The sequence below is a fragment of the Danio rerio genome, chromosome 13, assembly GCF_049306965.1.
Source record: "Danio rerio strain Tuebingen ecotype United States chromosome 13, GRCz12tu, whole genome shotgun sequence".
NCBI lineage: Eukaryota > Metazoa > Chordata > Actinopteri > Cypriniformes > Danionidae > Danio > Danio rerio.
In genome coordinates this window covers 18,142,316-18,164,649 of record NC_133188.1, presented here as the reverse complement: position 1 = coordinate 18,164,649, position 22,334 = coordinate 18,142,316, and the positions used below count along the sequence as shown (strand labels likewise).

Here is a 22,334-nt window from a genome sequence, read left to right as displayed (position 1 = left end):
GTCTCCTCATCAGTTAGTAATGCTATATCTTATTGCACAACAATTAGCTGGCTATTGGGCTAAAAAAAGATCATCAGCTTGGCAGGGCAGGGGGTGGGGACGGCGATTACGGGCAATTTTCAAATAGTGTAATGTCACTTAAAAACTATCAATAAAATTGATTTAATTTTAATACAAATGAAAATGTTACTTTATAGAATAAAGTAAAATTTGATTTGTAAATGAGCAATTTTTAAGCACATTTTTTGTTCACTGGGTGCTTTTGCGCCATATAGTATAATGAAAACACCTAACCATAAAGCCGTAATATAAAATGTTTAATTTGTATTGTATGTCAAATGTTTTTGTATTCTGTATTATTCTGAACTCTGAAGGTTCAGAAAGTTTTAGATTATAAAGGACTCCTGAAATGTCTTTTTTTAATATGATTTAATTCAAATTCATTCAAAAGCCAATAATCGCTAGTTGTTTAATCCATATGAGAGATGTTGATTTTTCAAGAAACTGATAAGTACAAGGGTTGAACAATGAAACTGAAACATCTAGCACAAGTGTTTGGCCTAAAGAATGCCATGATATTGCGACACTCTAGACATGCAACAGTCTCTGTGGTATGCTTCTTTGGGACTTCTCCATACCATAACTCTCCTGGATGTGGGCAAGACAATGATGGTCGACTCATCAGAGAACAATACATGTTTAACCTTGTCCACAGCCCAAGATTTTTGCTGCTATCACCATTGAAACTGATGTTTAGCATTGGCACGAATTACCAAATGTTTGGGTATAGCACCCCGGCAATGTATATTGACCCTGTGGAGCTCCTGTTGAACAATTTTGGTGGAAACAGGAGAGTTAAGGTGCACATTTAATTCTGCAGTGAGTTGGACAGCTGTGGTTTTATGTCTTTTGGATACAATCTTGGTTAGTACCCAGACATCTCTTTCGGACAGCTTCCTTATGCATCCACAGTGAAATGTTGACATTACCCTGTATAGCCGTGAATCTTGAAATTGTACATCACAACGGCTTTCTGTCTTGGTCACAGATGCACCAGTGAGACATGCACCAACAACTTGTCCTCTTTTGAACTCTGATTTGTCACCCATAATGTTGTCTGCATTGCAATATTTCAAGCAAAACTGTGCTATTATTCTGCTAATTAAACTCTCATGCTCTGCTTTTAAAGCCTAGGTCACACTATATGATTTTAAGCCTGATGTGAGTCCGATTTGGAAGTTGATAAGCTCGCCGACGGGTCGGGCCATGTTTGGGAAAAATCTGGGGATGCTCTGCGCTTGGCAGTCTTTATGTTGGAACTACTGAACAATGCATCAAAGAGGCTCGCTGACACATCGCCGACACCTCGTAGACAAAATTACAATATCTAGCATGCTAAATATTCCAAACCAGTTGCCTGACTCAACCTCACGTGCGGTCACATATAGTGACTAGCTGCAGCTAATAAGAGAGCATATCAGCATGAGCTGGATGGCCGTTGTGTTCAGGAGCTCAACAGAAATGTCTGTGATTGGCTAAAATGGCAATTTATGCACTTGCTACACTTGAGTTTACACTAAAAATGTTATCTTTTTGGTAATACAGCCTATAACTAGTTACGCTACTAGAACATCTGCTTTCATTTTCACTTTCATGAACGGGAGTGGCAATGCAGTGGCGCAGTAGGTAGTGCTGTTGCCTCATAGCAAGAAGGTTGCTGGGTCTCTGTTTCGAACCTCGGCTTAATTGGTGTTTCTGTGTGGAGTTTGCATGTTCTCCCTGCATGTTCTTCGTGTGGGTTTCCTCTGGGTGCTCCGGTTTCCCCCACAGTCCACAGACATGCGGTACAGGTGAATTGGGTAGACTAAATTGTCCGTAGTGTATGAGTGTGTTTGGATGTTTCCCAGAGATGGGTTGCGGCTGGAAGGGCATCCGCTGCGTAAAAACGTGCTGGATAAGTTGGCGGTTCATTCTGCTGTGGCGACCCCGGATTAATAAAGGGACTAAGCTGACAAGAAAATGAATGAATAAAAGAACGGGAGCTATTTCGTGGCACAGGAAAGGCTGTTTTGAAAGACATCAGCTGATTGACAATGTTTTTAAATGCTCCCTTGAAAGCTTTCAGTTAAGTTTGAAACGCTGTCAGTGATGTTATCAGCACACAAGTGTTCATCTTTTTTCTGACGGCTCCAGCCTCAACAATTTATTGGCTGTTGTTTGGTAGCTTGATTGATCTGTTGGGGAACAAATTGTTGTCAGATCATTAAGTGTATGACCTCCCCTTTGAGAATCATTTACATCGTGTCACATAGTGTGAACACCACAGCGATTAAAAGACACAACATCAAGTCATGTAGTTTGAACGGCACAGTGATCTGCCAATGTTTAAAGTCATGTAGGATGAACAAGGCTTGGTGATAGTGAAATCAATGAAGATTGGCCAACAGACTGGTCAAATTTAACCATGAAACTTCCAAAACTAAGTTGGCCAGTGTTTTATTTTCATTGTCCAACCTCTTTACAAACAGTACCATGCAGTAATTGTGTCTACGCACACATAAATGAAACGTTTGAATACTTTTAGTTTTATGACATTCCTTTAACAAATCGGGGGTGGAAAGTGTGAATAAAAATAGTTCCTTGAGACAGATAATTCCCTTTAGTTAAAGCACCACATATCGATCCTAATAATACAATGAATACATTTTTTGGTTTGTTCTTCTAGGTGTCTCCATGTGAGAAATGCCGTTGCGAGCCCAGTGGGGAGGTGCTATGTTCAGTGTCAGCTTGCCCACAGACAGAGTGTGTTGATCCGGAGTATGAGCCTGACCAGTGCTGTCCAGTGTGTAAGAGCGGTAAGTGTTCGTGTTTCTCCAGACTTTCTGTCGAACTGCAGAACCCCCGCTATGTCCCCTAGGAGGGAAAGAGGTGGGTTAGAATTACTTGTGTAAAATGACCACTGAGACTTCAGTCCACTACACCCAATTACCAAACCGTGGAGAACATTCACAGAAAGCGTGCACAGAACTGTCCGCCTCTCCTATGCCTTGCGTGTGCATCCATCTCATTGTTCTATAATAGCCCGTTTACCATCAGTAAGATGATGCAAACCCAAGGAGAGTGCATTTGTCTGCAGGCCTTTGTTTAGGATGCATTATTCAGACAGCAATAGCATTAATGAACCTGCAAAGTTGCTCTGCTTGTTTCCAGGAGGTGAGGTGATTAGCACAGGCAGGTGTTTCGACTGCAGTCTGCTTTCTCCTGCCCTAGGGCACAGATGATTAAACTTTTACACATGTTTTTTTTCTCCATTTGGCTGGAAATACAGAAATATAAGGTACATAAATGTAGTCTCTCGTCAAAGCTCCCACCGCAGAGAAGGAAGTATTTTCAAAGCCACTCAACATGAAAAGCACCCTTGCACTGCAGACTTTTTTGCCTTTTTACAAAACCTTAGCGAGCAGCTTACTGAAGCAGCATTTTAAGAGATACCTGACGCACTCCTGAAAAAAAGGCTTTTTCTGCAAGGATTCTTTATATAATTTCCTTTTGCCATTTTTTTAGCAAGTGTGTTTTGTGTGTCTTTTGCAAAGAAGGCAATCTTACAATGCAAAATGAATCTAAGATGAAACTCCAACTCTTAACTGTTATTCTTTTCTTCTGATCATTCTTTTATTATACAATGGCAATTGTTAATTTGGCTACATGTTAGGGTACATTTAGAAAAAATATTTACTATAAATTAGTATGCATAATACTACCATAATGGCTGCACTTATATATGACATATTAGTGATTTTTTTCTGCTTGACTATATTTTAGACCCCTTAATTGTATATAATATACTTATATATGCACTACTGGTCAAAAGTTTGGGGTCAGAAGGATTTTTAAATGCTTAAAATAAGCTTCTTCTGCTCACCAAGACTGAATTTATTTAATCAAAAATATAGAACAAATTGTAAAGTTGTAAAATGTTATTGCACTATAAAGTAACTGTTCAATAGTAGTTTATAATTTAATTTAATAATTTATTTAACACTATACAATAAGAAAGCAGGTATTTAAAATTGTAATAAATATTTAACAACTTAACTTTTTTACATTTAATAAATGCCTGTGATTACACTGACTACGCTCCTGAATTTCCCTGTATGTACCCTTTTGTTCCTGTGACTGACAATTGCCTTTCTGATGCTTCTGAATAAAGTTGCATATGGATCCCCATCTCTGTTGTACCTCGACTGTCTTGTAACACTAAGAGCTTTCTCTTAGTAAACTCTTAATTATTACTTATTAACTACAAGCAGAATCTGCGGTCTTTTTTGCTATTCCTGCACACAATTTATGCAGAATGATTTTAAGAGGATAGGAGGTGAAAATTTAACAAATAAATAACTTTTGTTTAAGGTTTATAGTGCAAATCCAAAAAGAACTAATGATAAATGACAAATACACATTTATTGAAAAGTGTTGCTTTTTATGAAAAGTTAGTGCTTTGCAGTAGCAGATAAACTAAAGTTCAGTGAAGTAAATAATTATTTAATTATAGTAATGTGCTGTTAGCAAAAAACTTTACATTTATGAAACAGAATAGCAATCTTGTTTTTAAATAATGATATTAAATAAAAAGATTTTTTTTGAAAATATCTGTTAAAATGAATTAATAATTCATAAAGAATTCACATTAGGGCTGCACTCTATTGGACAAACGTTTGGGGTCAGTGGGATTTTTATATTTTAAAATAAGCTTATCCCTGTTCACCAAGGCTTCATTCATTTCTTCAAAATTGTGAAATGTTATTGCACTAAAAAAAAATTGTTCAAAAGTACGTAAAGTAATAATTATTTAAAAATATATATTTTTATTAAAGTTACAAACATAATATTATGTCTTGATTTTTACTCTCTTGAAATAAGACAGCCACAGGCCTTGAAAACAATTTGACCCCATTCTGATTAAACTGTACAGTGACTTCACATATTTCATGTGCTCTGAACTGGTCAACTATAATTCCAAGTTTGCATTGCACATCAAGCTGTTTAACTATTGCAGATGCGCACATTGCAATTTTAATGCTGAAATGATTATTACGCAGCTCTACCGCACATGTTTTATTACTGGATGAATCAGCATTTTGGCGAATATATTGAATTAATTATCTAGTGACAAATACATTTTTAATGTTTGCTTTTCACCACCCATTGTGATCACTGTTGTTGTTAAAGGTTTATTAAGCATACACAAATAATTAAGAATTAAGGTTGCATGGGTGTTTGAATCAAGATTGTGGTATTTAAAAATTTATTGTGCAGCTCTAATAAAGATAAGCAAATATCAAGTGAGAAATGCTATATGTGTGTTGTGTTCCATAAAGGTTTAAATGCTACCTTCAATCACTCTTGCCTATGTAGGAGACAGTGAGTCAACTCAGTAGGTTTGTGAAAAGCCCTTTTGTCTGCCTTGTGCATGTTGTTGTTCTCTTTTTGGCCAAAGGAGTGTTTTTCTGGAGGGGGAGGGAAGAAATCTGTGACCTCGGGTTAGTGTGTGAGTGTTCTGTGATTGGAACACATTACAATGTCTTGGGAGAAGTTTTCTGAATCAGTGTGGGTTATATAGAGCTGTTTGAGATGCTTTTAGACAGCATGTCCAAGACTGTTGCTTCTTGTGTACGCCTGGATCCTGATCTAATATGGCACCGGCAGCCACGCTGCCTCCTTCAGCAGAAAAGAAATGATGACTTAGTAAATGGATCTCTGACTCGGCAGCTAAACTCTCAGTGTAGTGTGGACAGTGGGGGAAGGGGCAATGTGGGCCAATTATTTTAAAGAGCACACATGTTTAAATGAATCATCTTGGCATTTGCTGAGATGATGCCAAGACTTCCTAATCAGATCTCTCAGTTGGTGTTTGGGTGTGAGATGGAGGCCAAGGAACAAAAGCGAGCCAGTTTCATCAAGTCATGCCATGGTGAATTCAAACAGCTTTACAGATGTATCTGCACCCTCAAAATACGCCTGTATGATTTTATGATGGATTGGAAGCATTTTCGCTTCACGCACAAGATTACAGCCGCCGAGTGATTTCACGGCATGCCGTAATACCACTGCTTGGCTCGGCGCCGTTGCGCTTGCCAGGTAGTCTGCAATTTGATTTCATCTTGGAATTGTTGCGATAGATAAAATCACTTTAATACTCTGTTTGTGTTTCCTGTGGTTCTTGTGGGGGTGGATCACAGAGAGAGACGCGATGAGAGTGTGATGGGTGGCACCTCTGAGGCTTTTTCTGCAAATGTTTGTGGTACAAAGACTCCAGCACAGATGAACTGCAAGAAGCAGCCAGATGCTCTGACCCCATGAGATTTCCACTCTTCAAAAGTAAGACTTCAAAGCTTTGTGTGGTGACACCGTAGGACGGGTGCTGGCTGCAACAGCTACAGCAGTTGTATCTTAGCCTCTTATGAGGATAATAATCACATACACAAACTTAACATTTGACAGGAGAACATCAAGGGTGTTCGTTTCTTGACAACTGACACTGGACCCCCCTGAAGTACATCATTTCAAATAGAATATAGAGTCACTTTTAGCCAAACACTTGGGGCATAAACGCCATGACTGATCAATCTGATGTCTATCTGATTTAACTCATGAATACAATGGTTAAAAAATGTATCAAGATTAATTCAACATTATCCAATACATCTGTGACCTTAATTGAACTAGATGAAAAAAGTCCATGTGTGTGGAGTCTATTTTGATAGATTGAACAGAACATTCAGAAGATTAGGTCAGTAGGATTTTTAATGTTACAACATTTAGGGCTCAATTTTAACAGTCTAGGCGCAAAGTCTAAAGCGCAGGGCGCAAAAGCAATAAGGCCATGTCCGAAACCTCTTATGCTATTTTAAAGATGAAAAAATACGGTTTGCGCAGAGTCGCATGGTATTAACAGGGTTGCGCTTATTTTCTTAATAAGTTATGGGTGTGTTTTGAGCATAACATGCAATAAACCACTCAGAGTCACCTATTCCATTTACGAGTCAGTTGTGTCACGCCATGGCACATTTGCAATTTACAGACAATTTACAGACTTTGTAAGTGGAAAAACTGAATGCTTTACTAGCAAGAAACAGCTAAACCAGCTGCAGCATGAGGATATAGAATTAGCCTCCACCATTTCTTTAATCTACCTTTACTCTTTACTCCTTTACTTTTGTGAATTAGAAAACGGTGTTGTTCACACTCAACTAGACATCCATTAGTCTATATATTTAACTTTGTTAAGCGCAAAGATTATTTTCAAATCTATTTCTAAATTCAATTTTAACTTCCAGCAAACAGACTAATAGAAACAGTAACAGTAAAATGAATAAATGAGCAATAATAACATAGTGTGGTCAGAAAACCACAAACACACGTCCTATTCTTGTGCCCCATATAGTGACGCATACGTCTTCAAAAGCCCACCGGTGAACAAATCTAAACTTGTTTCTATCAACACAAATGTAAATATGAATATAATAAATAATACTGCTAATAATAATAATATTATACTGTACAAATGCTAATTGTCATAAATAAACTGAAAAGCCCCCCGACATAAAGAAAGCATGGAGGTGGTGATCTTTATATTTATGTAGAAAATAATAATTTTTGCAACATTTTAATCCTTAATTTTTAAAAATTTGTTATGATATTTGTGTATTGCTGTACATCGTGTGTGTACTAAGCAATGTGTATGTGTTTTAGGTGCATAACTAATGTGCTCTGCCTTGGACTTAAGAACAGCTTTTAGTTGGTCAACAATTTTGGATAAGCAGCTAAAACTTGCTAATCAGCTAAAACGTGACCGCTTGTTCAACACAGAAACTTTCAAACTTTCCTTGCGAGTTACTTGTCCAATAAATCAGATGGAGAATCATTATTTAATTGGTGCCATTAAGAGTCAATTACCATCTGATTGACTGTGCCTTTGTATGAGAGACCAGCCTTTTGAGAAAAATGTGGTGTCTGAGGGATGAAATGATAATAGCTGCAGAAGAAATGGGGGCTGTCGTCTTCATTTTGGTTGGCAGACTTGACACTGAATGGGGAAGCAGTGAGGAGAATCGATTTCTAAATGGGTTGCAAGCATTTCTCTCATAATCATAATCTTGTGCTCGGTTCACGCTCACCACGCTACGCTCAGCAGGGGTGACAGAAGCGTCCCCCCCGACTGTTTTTGCTCAGGTCACAGAAACCATGCAATTCAAAGGATGTAAATGCTTGTAATTTGTTCGGTCATTAGAACGGCTCATCATCGAGCTGATTCATCCATGGTCGGCGTCAGCAGCTCGAAGAAAACGCAGTAAACAAAGTGCAAGGCCACCTACACCAAGACAGTGGAGCGCATTTTATCCTATTAGCCACAGTTTCATTAATTTTAAGTGGTTGTTAACACGTGGAAAGCACAAAGGGTTTATAAAGCAGTCATGAGGGCTGATATCTCTATTTGTTGCTCACGTAGAGCCGAGGTAAGCAGCTCCTTTTTGGCTCCTGAATGAAGTATTATGTTCCTGTGCAGCGGGTCTGTTGTTGGAGGAGTATGCTGGGAGACACTTGAGGAAGTGCCATGGGGGGAGATGAAAGTGAACGCTATTGCTAATATCCACCCCAGGCAGTTGTTCATGAATATCAAAGAACATCTGCGAGCAGCAGCAATGTTGGGACTCAAAAAGAACTGAGAAGGAAAAAAAAACATTCGGATTCAGTCATAGCACTCCTGCGTTTTTTTCACTCACCGAGGGACTGTCAGTAAATAATAAACTTGGCATTGAGTGATTTTCTTAGTGCTTTAAAATTCAAAGAGAAAGCGGCATCATGTATCAAATATGCTGAAATATCCAAAACACTCTTTAAGAAAAGATTCATGTGATATAAACAAAAATACTAATTGCCATCAATTGGTCATAAAAGCACCATACTTGTATGTTAATAGTTTAATAATAGTTTAACAATAATTGTTGCTGTTTCCTTTGATTATGAATACGTACTTTTGAACTCTATTTTAGGTGAACAGATTTTTAAAGCTAATGAATTGTTCTCATGTGCTGTGATGTCAATGGGTATCTTTCGTTCTCTGAAGTATCTCATTTGGAAGCAGTTTGGCACTGAATGATTCATCACAGGTGCATTTCATTCAACTTTAAGTGTTCTGTGAAGTAGACAATATAAAGTAAGATTCCAGTTGGAATGAAGCATACATGTTTAGTTACAAATGAACTGCAAACAGCATAGGCAATAGGGGATTGTCAATTTACCCATTTTGGGGGAGGGGGGTGGGGGGGCTGTTCTTTGACCACGACTTTGGATCGCTCTGCATGTACCGGTTTGACCCATGTGCCATATCCATGTGTAAGGGATGGGGTTTGAAGCCGGGTCTCCAGTGTCAGAGTCTGAGTACTTAACCACTCCGCCACAGGTGGATAATGAACCCCAGAAGCGAGACAGTACTTGCACTGTGAGAGATTTGTTTACAAAAACATAAATCCAGATTTGGAACAACAAAGAATGCTAATATAAAATAAGACTGAGTTAACGGAGGATCAAAAAGGCCAACAATAAAATGACAGATCCTGACACAATGACCATCAAGTGGGCTGTATGCAAATGCACATCAGGGACCACATAACGCACCGATGTCAAACTAGTGAATTAATTAGTTAAATTGTTAATTAGGCTTAAAGCTAAACTGTAAGCAGAAGCTTAAGCTGGATATAAGCAGAACTTAAACTGGTCACACCCACCTTAAATGTCATTGGTCACCAACTTATTATTAGACATTTAATTCTGTAATGATGCAGGTGTGGCAGAAAGCTATCACAATCCAAAAACAGTCCAAGAATAAAAAAACAGACAGAGCAAAACTTAAAAGCAAGGAACACAGAACAATACTGAGCAAGGAATTAATGTCTTTGCAGTGCTTAAATAGTCCATGTAAAGGTTGAAGTTGCATTGTTGACTTTTTTACTGTACAATATGAAATAAAAGTGGTGGCTCAGTGATTAGCACTGTTGCCTCACAGCAATAAGGTTGCTGTTTTAAGCCCCGGCTGGGCCAGTTGGGATTTCTGTGTAAAGTTTGTATGTTCTCCCCATGTTAACGTGGGTTTGTTCCGAGTGCTCCAGTTTTCTCTCTAGTCCAAAGACAACATGATTCATACTGTAAAGCAGGTCGCACATCAGAAGCGCCGCTCGGCGCCGCGACACGATGCGCACATGACAGTTTAAAGTATCACACACCAGAAGCGCACATTCGAATGATATTTAACATGAAACTAATCAGATGGCACTCTGTGGCGTGGCTGAAATATGAACTGCGTCCTGAGCCGTGGACGGGTGCCGCCGACAGCCGCTGACTTGCGGCGCCGGTGTGTGTATCCTAATAGAAACATATGTATAGAATTCTAAAATGCATGGCGCTGCGTGGCGCTGCGCGGCGCTTTTGGTGTGCGACCTGCTTAAAAGTATTGGATGAACTAAACTGGCCATAGTGTATGGGTGTATGTGTGAATGTGAGAGTGTGTGTTTCCCAGTACTGGGTTGCAGCTTCACAATGTAGATTGTGTCAAAACAGCTTCACATAGAAGATTATAGTAAATTGAAACAGTGTCAGTCCAATTTCAGTGTTAAAGTTCAGTTTAGTTCAGTTCGGTGTTGTTTAATAATCACTTCTAAGAGTTCAAACACTGAAGAACAAATCCATCAATGTGCAGCTCCACAGGTCCGGAACCATGCGAGCCAGTGGCAACAGCGGCGAGGAAAAACTTTGCCAATTGGCAAAAGTGAAGAATTGAAAAACCTCGAGAGAAACCAGGTTCAGTTGGGCACGACCATTTCTCCTATGGTCATCCGTCTTGTGCAGAGCTGCAGTCTAGGTGCCGGAAGGGCATCTGCTGCATAAAACATGCTGGGAGAGTTAGTTCATTCTGCCATGGTGACCTCTGATAAATAAGCGACTAAGCCAAAGAAAAATAAATGAATGAATGATTAAATAAATGAATGAAAGAACGGTATCATATGATCTAAAAACCTTTTTCAACTTAAAAAAAAAACCTTTTGTGGTTTGAAAAGGTTCCATGAATGTTAAAGGTCCTTTATGGAATCATCAATGCCAATAAAGAATGTTTATTAAGAGTAAGCACTTTACAGCCAGAGTTGTCTATCATTACTTTTAACTCACTGACAATCTACCATAGTACTACAGTACATCCAGAAAGTGAATTGTGAAAAAAAAAAGTTTTTTTAAATGTTGCAAATTTATTGAAATAGAAAACCTGAAAAAAGTATTCACAGCCTTTGCTCAACACTTTGTTGATGCACCTTTGGCAACAATTACAGCATCAAGTCTTTTTGAATATTTTTTAAATATATTTTAGCCCGTTCCTCTTCGCAGTACCTCTCAAGCTTTTTCAGGCTGAATGGGAAGCGACTGAGTACAATCTTTTTTAGATCTCTTTAGAGATGTTCAATAGAATTTAGGTTTGGGCTCTTGCTGGGCAACTCAAAGACATTTACTGAGTTTTTGTGAAGCCACTGTACATGTGATTTTTCAGGTTTTTTACTTTTTATAAATTTGCAACAATTTAAAAAATATATATTTTGCAATGTCATTATGGGGTATTGTGTGTAGAGTTGTGAAGAAATAAATAGATTTAATCTATTTTGAAGCACTATGAGTACTTTCCAGATTGATTTGAAATTAAATAAAATTTTGGAGTTAAGCATATAACACTGTTTGCAATAAATCTATGAGAATGTCTGTCACATCCCAAGTCAACAGCCCTTTTGCCAGCCCACTCACCCATTTTCTCACCAGCTCAGTGACCAACTTAAATTCAATGACTCCATCCCCCAGCATTCTCCTCCACCCAGTCCCCTAATCAGCACACCTGCCAGAGTCCACCTCATTCCCCAGACTATAAAATCAGCCTGCACAGACTGATCAGAGTATAGAGATCAGAGTGGTGTGGGAGAAATTCAGCTGCATTTAAAAGCTCTCAAGCAGTGCCACTTGAAGTAGAACACACATACTCACTGTTTGGTTTACTGTCAATTATTTGAGTGCTTTCAGAGCTCAAAAACAAGATAAGTGTGATTTCGTAACCTATTGATCACTTCTTTGTTTATCGTTAGTAATGAATTATAATTATATGTTTATATACATAAATTTTACTTTATGGTAATGCACGTTGAAAGCTACTTAGAGTTTGTGCTTATAGTTATTCAGCTGCAGTGCGCCATTGTATAATTGCTTAAAATTGAAATCTTTATTTGACTCTTTATTCCTTGCTGTTTCAAAGGTTTAAGAAACAATCACTTTCCCGAATATTCTACAGTAGTACCCAAGTTCGATTGCCCTCCCTTGCTACCTTCTCGGTTGGATATGTGTTCACACTGTCTTTTTTCCCTCTGAACCCCAGTACGCTTGCGTCATTGAGCTGCTGTTGTGTGTATTGCTGTTTCTAAGTGATGGATATGAAAGCAAAGCACCAAAATGTAAAGACGTCCCCAAATTGCGGTCGTTCTGCTTTTACTGGATTTTTTGGTTTTGGATATACAGAAAGCGACTTGCATCTATATGCCGCAAAAATATTATAAACGTTTAGAACATTACGCAATGTCCGCAGAAGCTATTTTTGGAGGAGACAAGCAGACATTATCACTGTGCTTGCCCTGGCTTAGTCTCACTTGTCATCAAGGTACAGTACATGATACACACACACACACACTCAAACACACACAAATGACAGTTATGATAACAATACTTTGTTATACTGTTGGCGGTTCACTTTTGATATTTGGTGCGATTGCATTCATACCAGAAGTGAACTGGACCAGAGTTTGCATGAACCGTACCCCTAGACAAACTCTTTCAGGCAGACTCGGATACGGTTCGTGGGTGCATACCCGAGTTCAGAAGACACATTCACACTAGCTAAACGTACCGTACTCTGAAGTCAAACAAACTCGGGTGCGGATCCAAAGTGTTAGTGTGAAAGCACCCTAAGATGTTGAATATTAAACACAGTTTTTACCGACTAAACGGTTTTTGTGCAGTAGCCTTAAATTAAGGCTACCTTAAGACAAAATTATTAGCCCCTTTAAGCAAAATTTTTTCCGATAGTCTACAGAACAAACCATCATTATACAATAACTTGACTAATTACCCTAACCTGCCTAGTTCACCTTATTAACCTAGTTAGCCTTTTAATGTCACTTTAAGCTGTATAGAAGTGTCTTGAAAAAATATCTAGTAAAATTTTATTTACTGTCATCATGGAAAAGAATAATATCAATAAATAAATATATCAATAATAAAAAGAAATCAGTTATTAGAAATAAGTTTTTAAAACTATTATGCTTAGAAATATGCTGAAACAATCTTCCCAGAACAGAACAGAAATTGGGGGAAAATAAGCTAATAATTCAGGGGGGCAAATAGTTCTGACCTCAACTGTATATATATATATATATATATATATATATATATATATATATATATATATATATATATATATATATATATATATTATTTTTTGCAATATCCAAGAATATTTACAAACGTAAATTATTTTGTGCAAAAATAATTTGATACATTAAATTATTCTATACAAGGATCACAGTGCAGACCCAAAATACTAATTAATTAACCTATTTGTCATTTTAACCATTTAGCTAGTTCATGTTAACTGATGTAGTCAACAGAAAATAAAGTTATTTGGTCTTACTGTAAAGCATTACCATATTAATGTAGCCATATGTTATACTGTAGCAACAAACCATAAACTCCTGTAATATACATCTGTGTTTGATGACAGGGTGTTCTGAATGAGTTGGCGTGGGTAATGATTCCTGTTCTCATTGAATAGGGAGCAATAAACACTGCGTAGAGTCCATGCCAATCAAAGCACAGCTCTTCATAATGAATTGATTTGTTAATGAAGATCAGCTAATGAACTGAACAAAGCCTCAGTCCCACTTTATATTCAGTGGTCTTAACCACTCGACACTTAATAACAATAAATACATATTATATTATATTATATTATATTATATTATATTATATTATATTATATTATATTATATTATATTATATTATATTATATTATATTATATTATAAACAGATCACCTGAAACTATTAGCTGTAGGTTGTGTCGTATGATTCCTCCAAACGTCTAAAATTAAGATTTCTATATTATTTACAGTTGAAGTCAGAATTATTAGCCCCCCTGAATTGTTAGACCGCTTGTTTATTTTTTTTCCCAACTTCTGTTTGACGGTGAGCAGATTTTTTCAACACATTTCTAAACATAATAGTTTTAATAACTCATTTCTGATAACTGATTTATTTTATCATTACCATGAAGACAGTAAATATTATTTGACTAGATTTTTTCAAGACACTTCTATACAGCCTAAAGTGACATTTAAATACTTAACTAGGTTAATTAGGTTAACTAGGCAGGTTAGGGTAATTAAGCAAGTTATTGTATAAGGATAGTTTGTTCTGTAGACTATTGAGAAAAAAAATAGTTTAAAGGGGCTAATAATTTTGTCCCTAAAATGGTGTTTAAAAAACTAAATCATGCTTTTATTCTTGCAGAAATAAAACAAATAAGACTTTGTCCAGAAGAAAAAACATTATCAGACATACTGTGAAAATTGCCTTGCTCTGTTAAACATAATTTGGAAAATGTTTAAAAAAGAAGAAAAAAATTCAAAGGGGGCTAATAATTCTGACTTCAACTGTATGTATTATATGTGTAACAATTATATGATTTAAATTTTGATGCAGACATGTATCTTACATAGACATTATAAAGGGATAAAACTAAAAGGGCTGTATTAGTTCATATTTCAGTTAAGTAAAAGTGTCAACTAAATATACAGTATACAGACCTCCTGGCCTTTATTGGGAAAACTGGGCTGCGAATCCATACCAAATCACAAGCAGAGAACCTAAAGAAACGCTTCATTTATTCATTTCAATCGCCACAACAGGAAACTCCTTTAAAACTCACAATTCTGACTTAATAACTCAAAATTGCGACTTTATAACTTGCAGATCTAACTTTATTATTTGGAGTTCTGACTTATTAACTAACAATTTTGACTTTACAACTCAGAATTCTGACTTTATAACTCCCAATTCTGACATAATAACTCGCAATTCTGAACTGCAACGTTATAACTCAGAATTCTGACATAACTCGCGATTCTGACTTCATAACTCAGAATTCTGACTTAACAACTCGCAATTATGACTTAATAACTCAGAATTCTGACTTTAGAACTCGCAATTCTGACTTTATGACTCATAATTCTAACTTTATAACTCGCAATTCTGACTTAATAACTCGCAATTCTGAACTGCGCCTTTATAACTCAGAATTCTGACATAACTTGCGATTCTGACTTCAAAACTTCTATGGCGGGAACGGGCTTTCATAGGTATATGTACATTTCTAACTGACATTTCTGTATAGTTCCTACTTTAATGCTGCAACTAAAATGAAAAACCTAATTTTTCAACGAAAACATTTTCTTACCAGACTGGCTTTTTAGTATGTCATAGGCTTTAAGCTCAAAGGGCAAGACCATACTGTCAAAACGGCCCAGATCTGTGGTAGGGATGATCATTCTACAAAACAGAGTGTTAGAATGGATAGTGTGACTTTAAAACTCAGAATTCTGACTTTGTAATTTTAATTATAATTTATATATTTTTGATTAATATTATTATATTTTTTTCAAACATTTTTTTATTTTTATTTATTTATTTATTTTTTATCACTCAGTGGCGGGAACAGGCTTCCATATGTTTTACTGTGCTCAAATTGTTTAGTTTACTCAAATGGATTAAGTTCACAGTACTCATTAGGATTAGTTTTTAAACTTAAATGGTTTGTTATAATCGGTTTCCTCAAATGGTTTGAGTTACCACAACTTTTTGGGTTTTACAGTGTAGTTTTTCAAAATATAAGTACAATGCAAAATCATGTATGTACGTAATGAGTGCATTGTACTAAATGATTATCTATATAGCAAGGTACATAGTAATTAATGCCACATAATATTAAATCAGATCAAATATTTTTCAGCCCATGCATGATCATTAAAAAGACTTGCCTAAGCCTACATTAATTTGGCAAAACCAGAAAAACATTGCTTCAGATTTGTTTCGTTGCACATTTCTGATGACAAATCCAGTAGAGGGCACTACTTTTTTGCAAATCGGAAATATATTACTTTAGGTATTTCCTGTTATATGTTTCAGATACATGTATATTTTGTACAGCACACCTAGCAAAGCACTGACCTGAACCCTTCCTTAAAACCAACCAATAGTGTTTCCAAAAGCAAACTTAAGGGTGGACTGTGAGCTTGGGCTGCACAATATATTGTTTCAGCATCATTATCGCAATGTCATCATTTGCAATAGTCATATCGCTGGATCTGCAATGCTGTCTGTATTCTAATTTATCATTTGCATGTGTTTTTGACTCATCCCAACCATTTAAAATGATGAATTCTTTGCAAATAAAGAGAAAAAAGTCAGTTGTATTCATATTGCAATATATATAACAGAACAACAAAATATCGCAATGCTAGATTTTTCTAATTTCCTTCAGCCCTACTGTGAGCACTCATTTCTTAGTTTGATTTTACATTGTTTTTATCTCTTTTGTGGAACCATACCAGACTCAAATCTATGCATCTCAAGTACAACTCTGTGTAGTCTTCCATATGGAGATAGATAAGTGAGGAAAACATATTTTATTTACAAATCATAAACAGTTATGTTGTTTTGTAATGTTTATTTGGTGTTGTGCAAAGAACTGCACCAAACATAATCTTAAATTTGATGACACAATTTCCCAGTTCATATCTGTCAGGGTTCTGCCACTTTGGTCTTGTAAATTCTTGTTTTGGTGGCAGAGCTCTGACACTACTCCTCCATGTCTGGTCCTGTTTCTGTCTCTGTGCGCGCGCGCGCCGTCGTGGGTGTACGCAGAGTGTGCGCGCTGCCACTTGATGTGGCCGCGCACGCTCTGCGTCCCTCAGACGCGCGCGCTCTTGTACTAGTGTTTGTGTTTGTTCTGTCAGCAGCGCGCTGCTTTATTCTCGGCGCCCCCGTTTAGTTGGTTTCAGTTTTGGTTGGCGCTGAGATGAAGCATGCGCGTTGCTTATGTGTGAGCGCACGGTAAGGTGTTTATCTACCGTGTGCTCGTGTCTTGCGTCTCTTGTCAAAGCACGTGGCTTGGTGTTTACATTGTGGTCACGTGCTTTTGTCGTGTGTTTCAGTGTTGTTTGTTGTCATGAACATGCGGTTAATGAGTTCTCTCATTGGCTGCATGTTCTTGTCCTGTTAAGTGAGCGCATGGCTTGTGTGTCTCTCTGTGTCATGCGCTCTCCCGTCTATTGTCTTGTCCCACCCTCCTTGTTAACCCATTATTAGTTAATTGTGTTCACCTGTTTGTGTGTTAATTTTCTACAGTTTATATACCCCTCACATTTGCTGTCCTGTGCCAGTTCGTCATCACATGTTGTTGTTTAAACCCTTGTCTTGTCATGTTTCCAGTTATCATCGTTGCCAGCCTGCCCAGTCCTGTTTGTATGTATTTGTTTTGTTAATGTTTTCCCCCTCGGGGTAGTTTATTTTGCATTTTATTTTATTTTTATTATTTAATAAATTCCCATTTATTCTGCACTTGAGTCCTCGCTCCTTTTTCCCCATTTCCCCTCACCGACCCTGACAATATCATTAACTTGAAAAGGAACAAAAGTTGTTGGCATCCAGTGGTTGAAAAAGTACGGAGAAATCATACTCACATAAAAGTACTATTACTTGCCCAAAAATGTATTGCAATTAGAGTAAATGTATCTGTTGTAAATATTACTCAAAGTATGAGTAAAAAAAGTCCTTTTAAAAGTACTTAAGAGTAGTGACAATTGAGTATTAAACTGTGAAAGGTTAATGTGTCATGCAGTTTGTGAAGGGATGAATAAACGTAAAATGTATTGGTGCATTCATTTATTTTCCTACATCCGTTAGTTTGTTCGTTCCTTCCTTCCTTCTATTGTTTGTTCATTCTTTTTCTTCCTTTATTTGTTTGTTCATTTTTTCCTTCATTTTTTGTTCCTTCCTTTGTTCCTCCATTCATTCATTAACTCATTCATTCATTAGTTCGTTCCTTCCTTCCTTCGTTTGTTCAGCCCTTCATTCATTTGGTCCTTCCTACCTTCATAGTTCGGTCCTTTCTTCCTTCATTTGGTCCTTACTTCAGTTGCTTGTTTGGCCCTTCCTTCATTCGACCCTTCCTTCCATTCTTTTTTCATTTCATTTAGTGATTGTTTAAGGCTGTTTGGTAATTTCAGTCATCATACAGTCAACATCCTTCATTTTCTCATCAGTGACATGGATTCTATGAACAGTCTATGGGTCATTTCGTGTAAGGTTTTTGGACATCTTCTTGGACATTTTAATGCTTCCAAATGTTTGGTGTATTAATAAAGCGCCCATGATTTGAAGCTGTTTGGTATGATGCGATTTACTGTCTATGTGCAATCTGATTCGTCAGGAATCAGAGGACTGATTTTTCTGCTTTAGCCAATTACCATTGACTAGACAGAAATAAAGTAGTGATTGCAGGTAGAAGGAAAATAGTGTAGTAAAAGTACTGATACAGCACTAAAAATGTACTCAAGGGAAAGAATAAGTACACATTTTTAAAACTACTTATCAGATTACAATTCCTGAGCAAACTACCTAATTACAGTTGTTCGAGTATTTGTAATTTGTTACTTTACACCACTGTTGGCATCACATTGCTTAGTCAAACATACACTGAAGTATATTTTTGCACTACTTCCATGAAATTTTTTTTCCAATGAACAAAAAGTTCTTCATCTTTTTAAAATGTTCTTTACACAAATGAAAAAGGTAATTTAAAATTGCTTAAAAGTGTGTCTGAGTCATGCTTGTTTAGTTCAGTGGTTATCAATTCTGGTCATTGGAACTCACTTCTCTGAAAATTTTGCATGTCTCTTTTATACCAGCACAACTGATTCAGATAATCAGCTTGTTAAAACAGTTCCATGCATGATCTTCGTGTAGTTGCACATTAGTTATTTCATCCGGAACAATAAGAGCAATGCAGTGATGTTTTTAGTATATGATCATTATAAGTACAGTTAGGACCATAAATATTTGGACATCAACACAATTCTAACATTTTTGGCTTTATACTATAATTGATTTAAAGTGTTTGAAATTAACTCCAAATGCAAAATGAATTCTGAAAGGAAGTGGGTGGCACGCTGTATAAAGCTGCTGTCACACTGGAATTTTCCTCCAATAGACTTCCATTCATACGCAAGCGAATGCGTCAGAACGGAAACGTAAGGTCATGCGTCAAGTTTCGCAGGTTGCTGTGGTGCAAAGTTCAAGCTTAGTGAACTCTGAACTGCGAAATCGCATCACTTGACTGCGTGAGAACAATCGAGGATCAAAACATGACCTCTCTGTACAGATTTTTTTTGTACATAGAGCAATCGATCACTTTTTTAAATATCTAATAAACTTGTTTAATCTTGCCCCTTTTCACAGCGCAGCACGACCGAATATCGCATACTCAAACTCTAATGTGACCTCAGCTTAATGCAAACTGTTATAATTCCTACTGCTTTCACCCAATTTAAATGTAAATTAAAAAATTTAATTAAATTTAAGCTGACAGTCAGCAGTTAAAGCACATCTTGTTAGTTTAATTTCAAATTTATTGTTTTGGTGTATAGAGCCAAAAATGCTAAAATTGTGTCAATGTCTAAATATTTATAGACCTAACTGTATATGATCATTAATCAATGAATCAGTCTTTAAAGTTCACCTACGTACATTAATAATGATATAACCAGCTGAAAGAATCTGTGAAAAAATCAGTCGGTGAGTCTGAAAGATCTTTTCATAACAGATTCAAAAGAGAGTCACAGAGATGAATCAAAATCTCTCCTAATAACCAACATGTGTTACAAACAGGAAGAGATGCTATTCATTTCCCTGCAGCCCTTTCCTTTTTGTCGACCTCCTCTCATGTGGGCCATTGCCTTGGCAACGTTCAGGCAAACAAGCCCTCTTCTCGAAGTGCTCCGACACAGAGGTCGCTAATAATCTGAGGAGGTTGCAATAAACATTTTGAGCATGAGCCCGAAGCCCTGAAAATACACATTACTGGGGGCAGAAAGGAATCACTTGCATTTAAAAAAAAAAAAAAGAAAGAAAACGAAAAAATGGAGGGGAAATATTCATGGGGGCTTAAGAGAGGCCCCAGAAATCACTTTTAGGTCTCAGCTCATCTTAAATACTGCTTCTTTTTCTTTCGTCCTCCGGAGAAATATGTTCAGCCGGATTTGTTGCGCTGATGGTTTTATCCGTTTGTAATGGGGCTTGATTCTCTGTGATACTGAAGGAGAGAAGTAGAGGACAGTGATTTTATATGCACAGCACCTCCAGCTCTCTTTACATTCTCTTGAAACACTATTTTCCCAGTCTTTTATGCCTAGGAGAGGCCTGAAAGTAGCAGTACAGGATTTGAAAAGCAAACCTCACAAAGAGGAGTATGTTTTTAAAAGATGTCGGAAATCAAAAGGAGAGCCATATATTTGCATTAAATATGGCCAAAAGCTTATTTTATAAAACGTTATGTACAGTTAAATCTTGAAAAGCACTCTGCTTTGAGCCAAATCAATGAAAACAACATACTTTCCTGAAGAGTATCAGCAATGTGGTATCATTTCAAAATGAGGACACTGAAGTTCAAGTAGTTCCAGACCTTTATGAATTTCTCTCTTCTGTTGGAAGATATTTAAAAAAAAAAAAAAAAGCCGAAAACCTGTAACCATTGACATCTACAGCAGGTTTCCTTTCTCTATCTTTTACTTTGTGCCTATTTTTAGCAATCTTTAAAATGCTGTTTAAAATAACATATCACAGATGTAGCAGGTACAGAAACATCAACATCTAACATGTTTGTGTAACAATTTGCTTTAATGTGTGAATAAAAAGTCATAAATGATCCTGTATTCTGTACATAACAGCTAAACAAGTTGATATTTTGGCCTTTTATTTCTAAAGACCCCAAAAATACTAAACCCTACTTGTGGGAAAGAATCGTGGTATATGCAGCACTGTGTCTGACTCATTATGAAAATATTGAAGTCATTCATTAATGTTTTAGTGTTCATCCACCGGCACTTCCAGAATAAAATATACCCCTGCAAATCTGCATACGCCTTCCCCATCCATCCTGTCCCAGTCATCATTTCCACAAAAGTAAGTAAATTTAGTGGCATTTATAATGCATACATACTAAAGAAGTGCATTAGAGGGCTTTCCTTTTACTGATTCTCAGAGCAGTGTGAGCTGTGATCCCGGCTCTTTCAGAGAACATCAGCTCTAATGAGCTTTAAAAGATCATGTCATTTTCAGGATCCAAGCTTTTCTTTCCTCCTCCTTTGCTTTTTATCTCAATTACCACTGTACCATAGGGAATGCAATTCATCTCTGAATGGACCAAAGTCTTTAATGGTGCTCTCTCTTGAATTTAGCCTCTACAGCAGTGCTTTGATAAGCGGTGAGGATAAGGGTCTGCTCAGCGTGATTAAACACTGCTCTGCACTGCCAAAAATGCAGCAAGCATACTGCTTTGTTTTCTTCTGTGTTTATTTTCTGTCGTATATTTTTCTATATCCCTTTTCAACTTTCTGTGCTCCCATTTGTGTTGATGCGAAGCACCTGTCTTGATTTGTGGTGCACCAGTCTTGATGTTTCTTGGTTGATTTCATTTGGCGACTTTTTTTTTAAGCTAGTCAGCTGAATCGGTTTCCAACTGCAGATTTTGTTTAAATACTATTATTTTAGCAAGATACAAGAGAACCTGAACAATGCAGTTCAGTTTAAAATTAGAGGCAACCACTGCATTTAATTATGATTAATACCTTGAAGTAGGGGATAATGTACATTGAGCTGAATATTATCACAGCATATAGCCTTGAACTTTCATAGAGTACAACTGTTGTACAAGACTGAGGTTTTATTCTGCAAAAACAACTGCAGAGAGGTACATTATGCCACTTATTACATGGCTTCATGCCACAAGATTAAACAAACAGGAAACATTGATCTTAGCTGTGATAATTAGTCCACTCTTTTGTTAACCACAAAGGGCTATATTTTAATGATCTTAAATATAATTAGTGCAAAATCTAAAGCACATGACATGTTGCTGTTT

At 36.8% G+C, this 22,334-nt stretch overlaps 1 protein-coding gene across 2 annotated transcripts in view; it reads left to right on the top strand.

Moving 5' to 3' along the window:
* vwc2 (von Willebrand factor C domain containing 2) overlaps positions 1-22,334 on the top strand; it is a 42,167-nt gene that overhangs the window by 8,251 nt on the left and 11,582 nt on the right. For both annotated transcript variants that reach the window (XM_005156699.5, NM_001114628.1), the window contains one exon: positions 2,726-2,855. In XM_005156699.5, the coding sequence (XP_005156756.1) occupies positions 2,726-2,855 (130 nt within the window). The remainder of the gene's footprint in view (positions 1-2,725; positions 2,856-22,334) is intronic.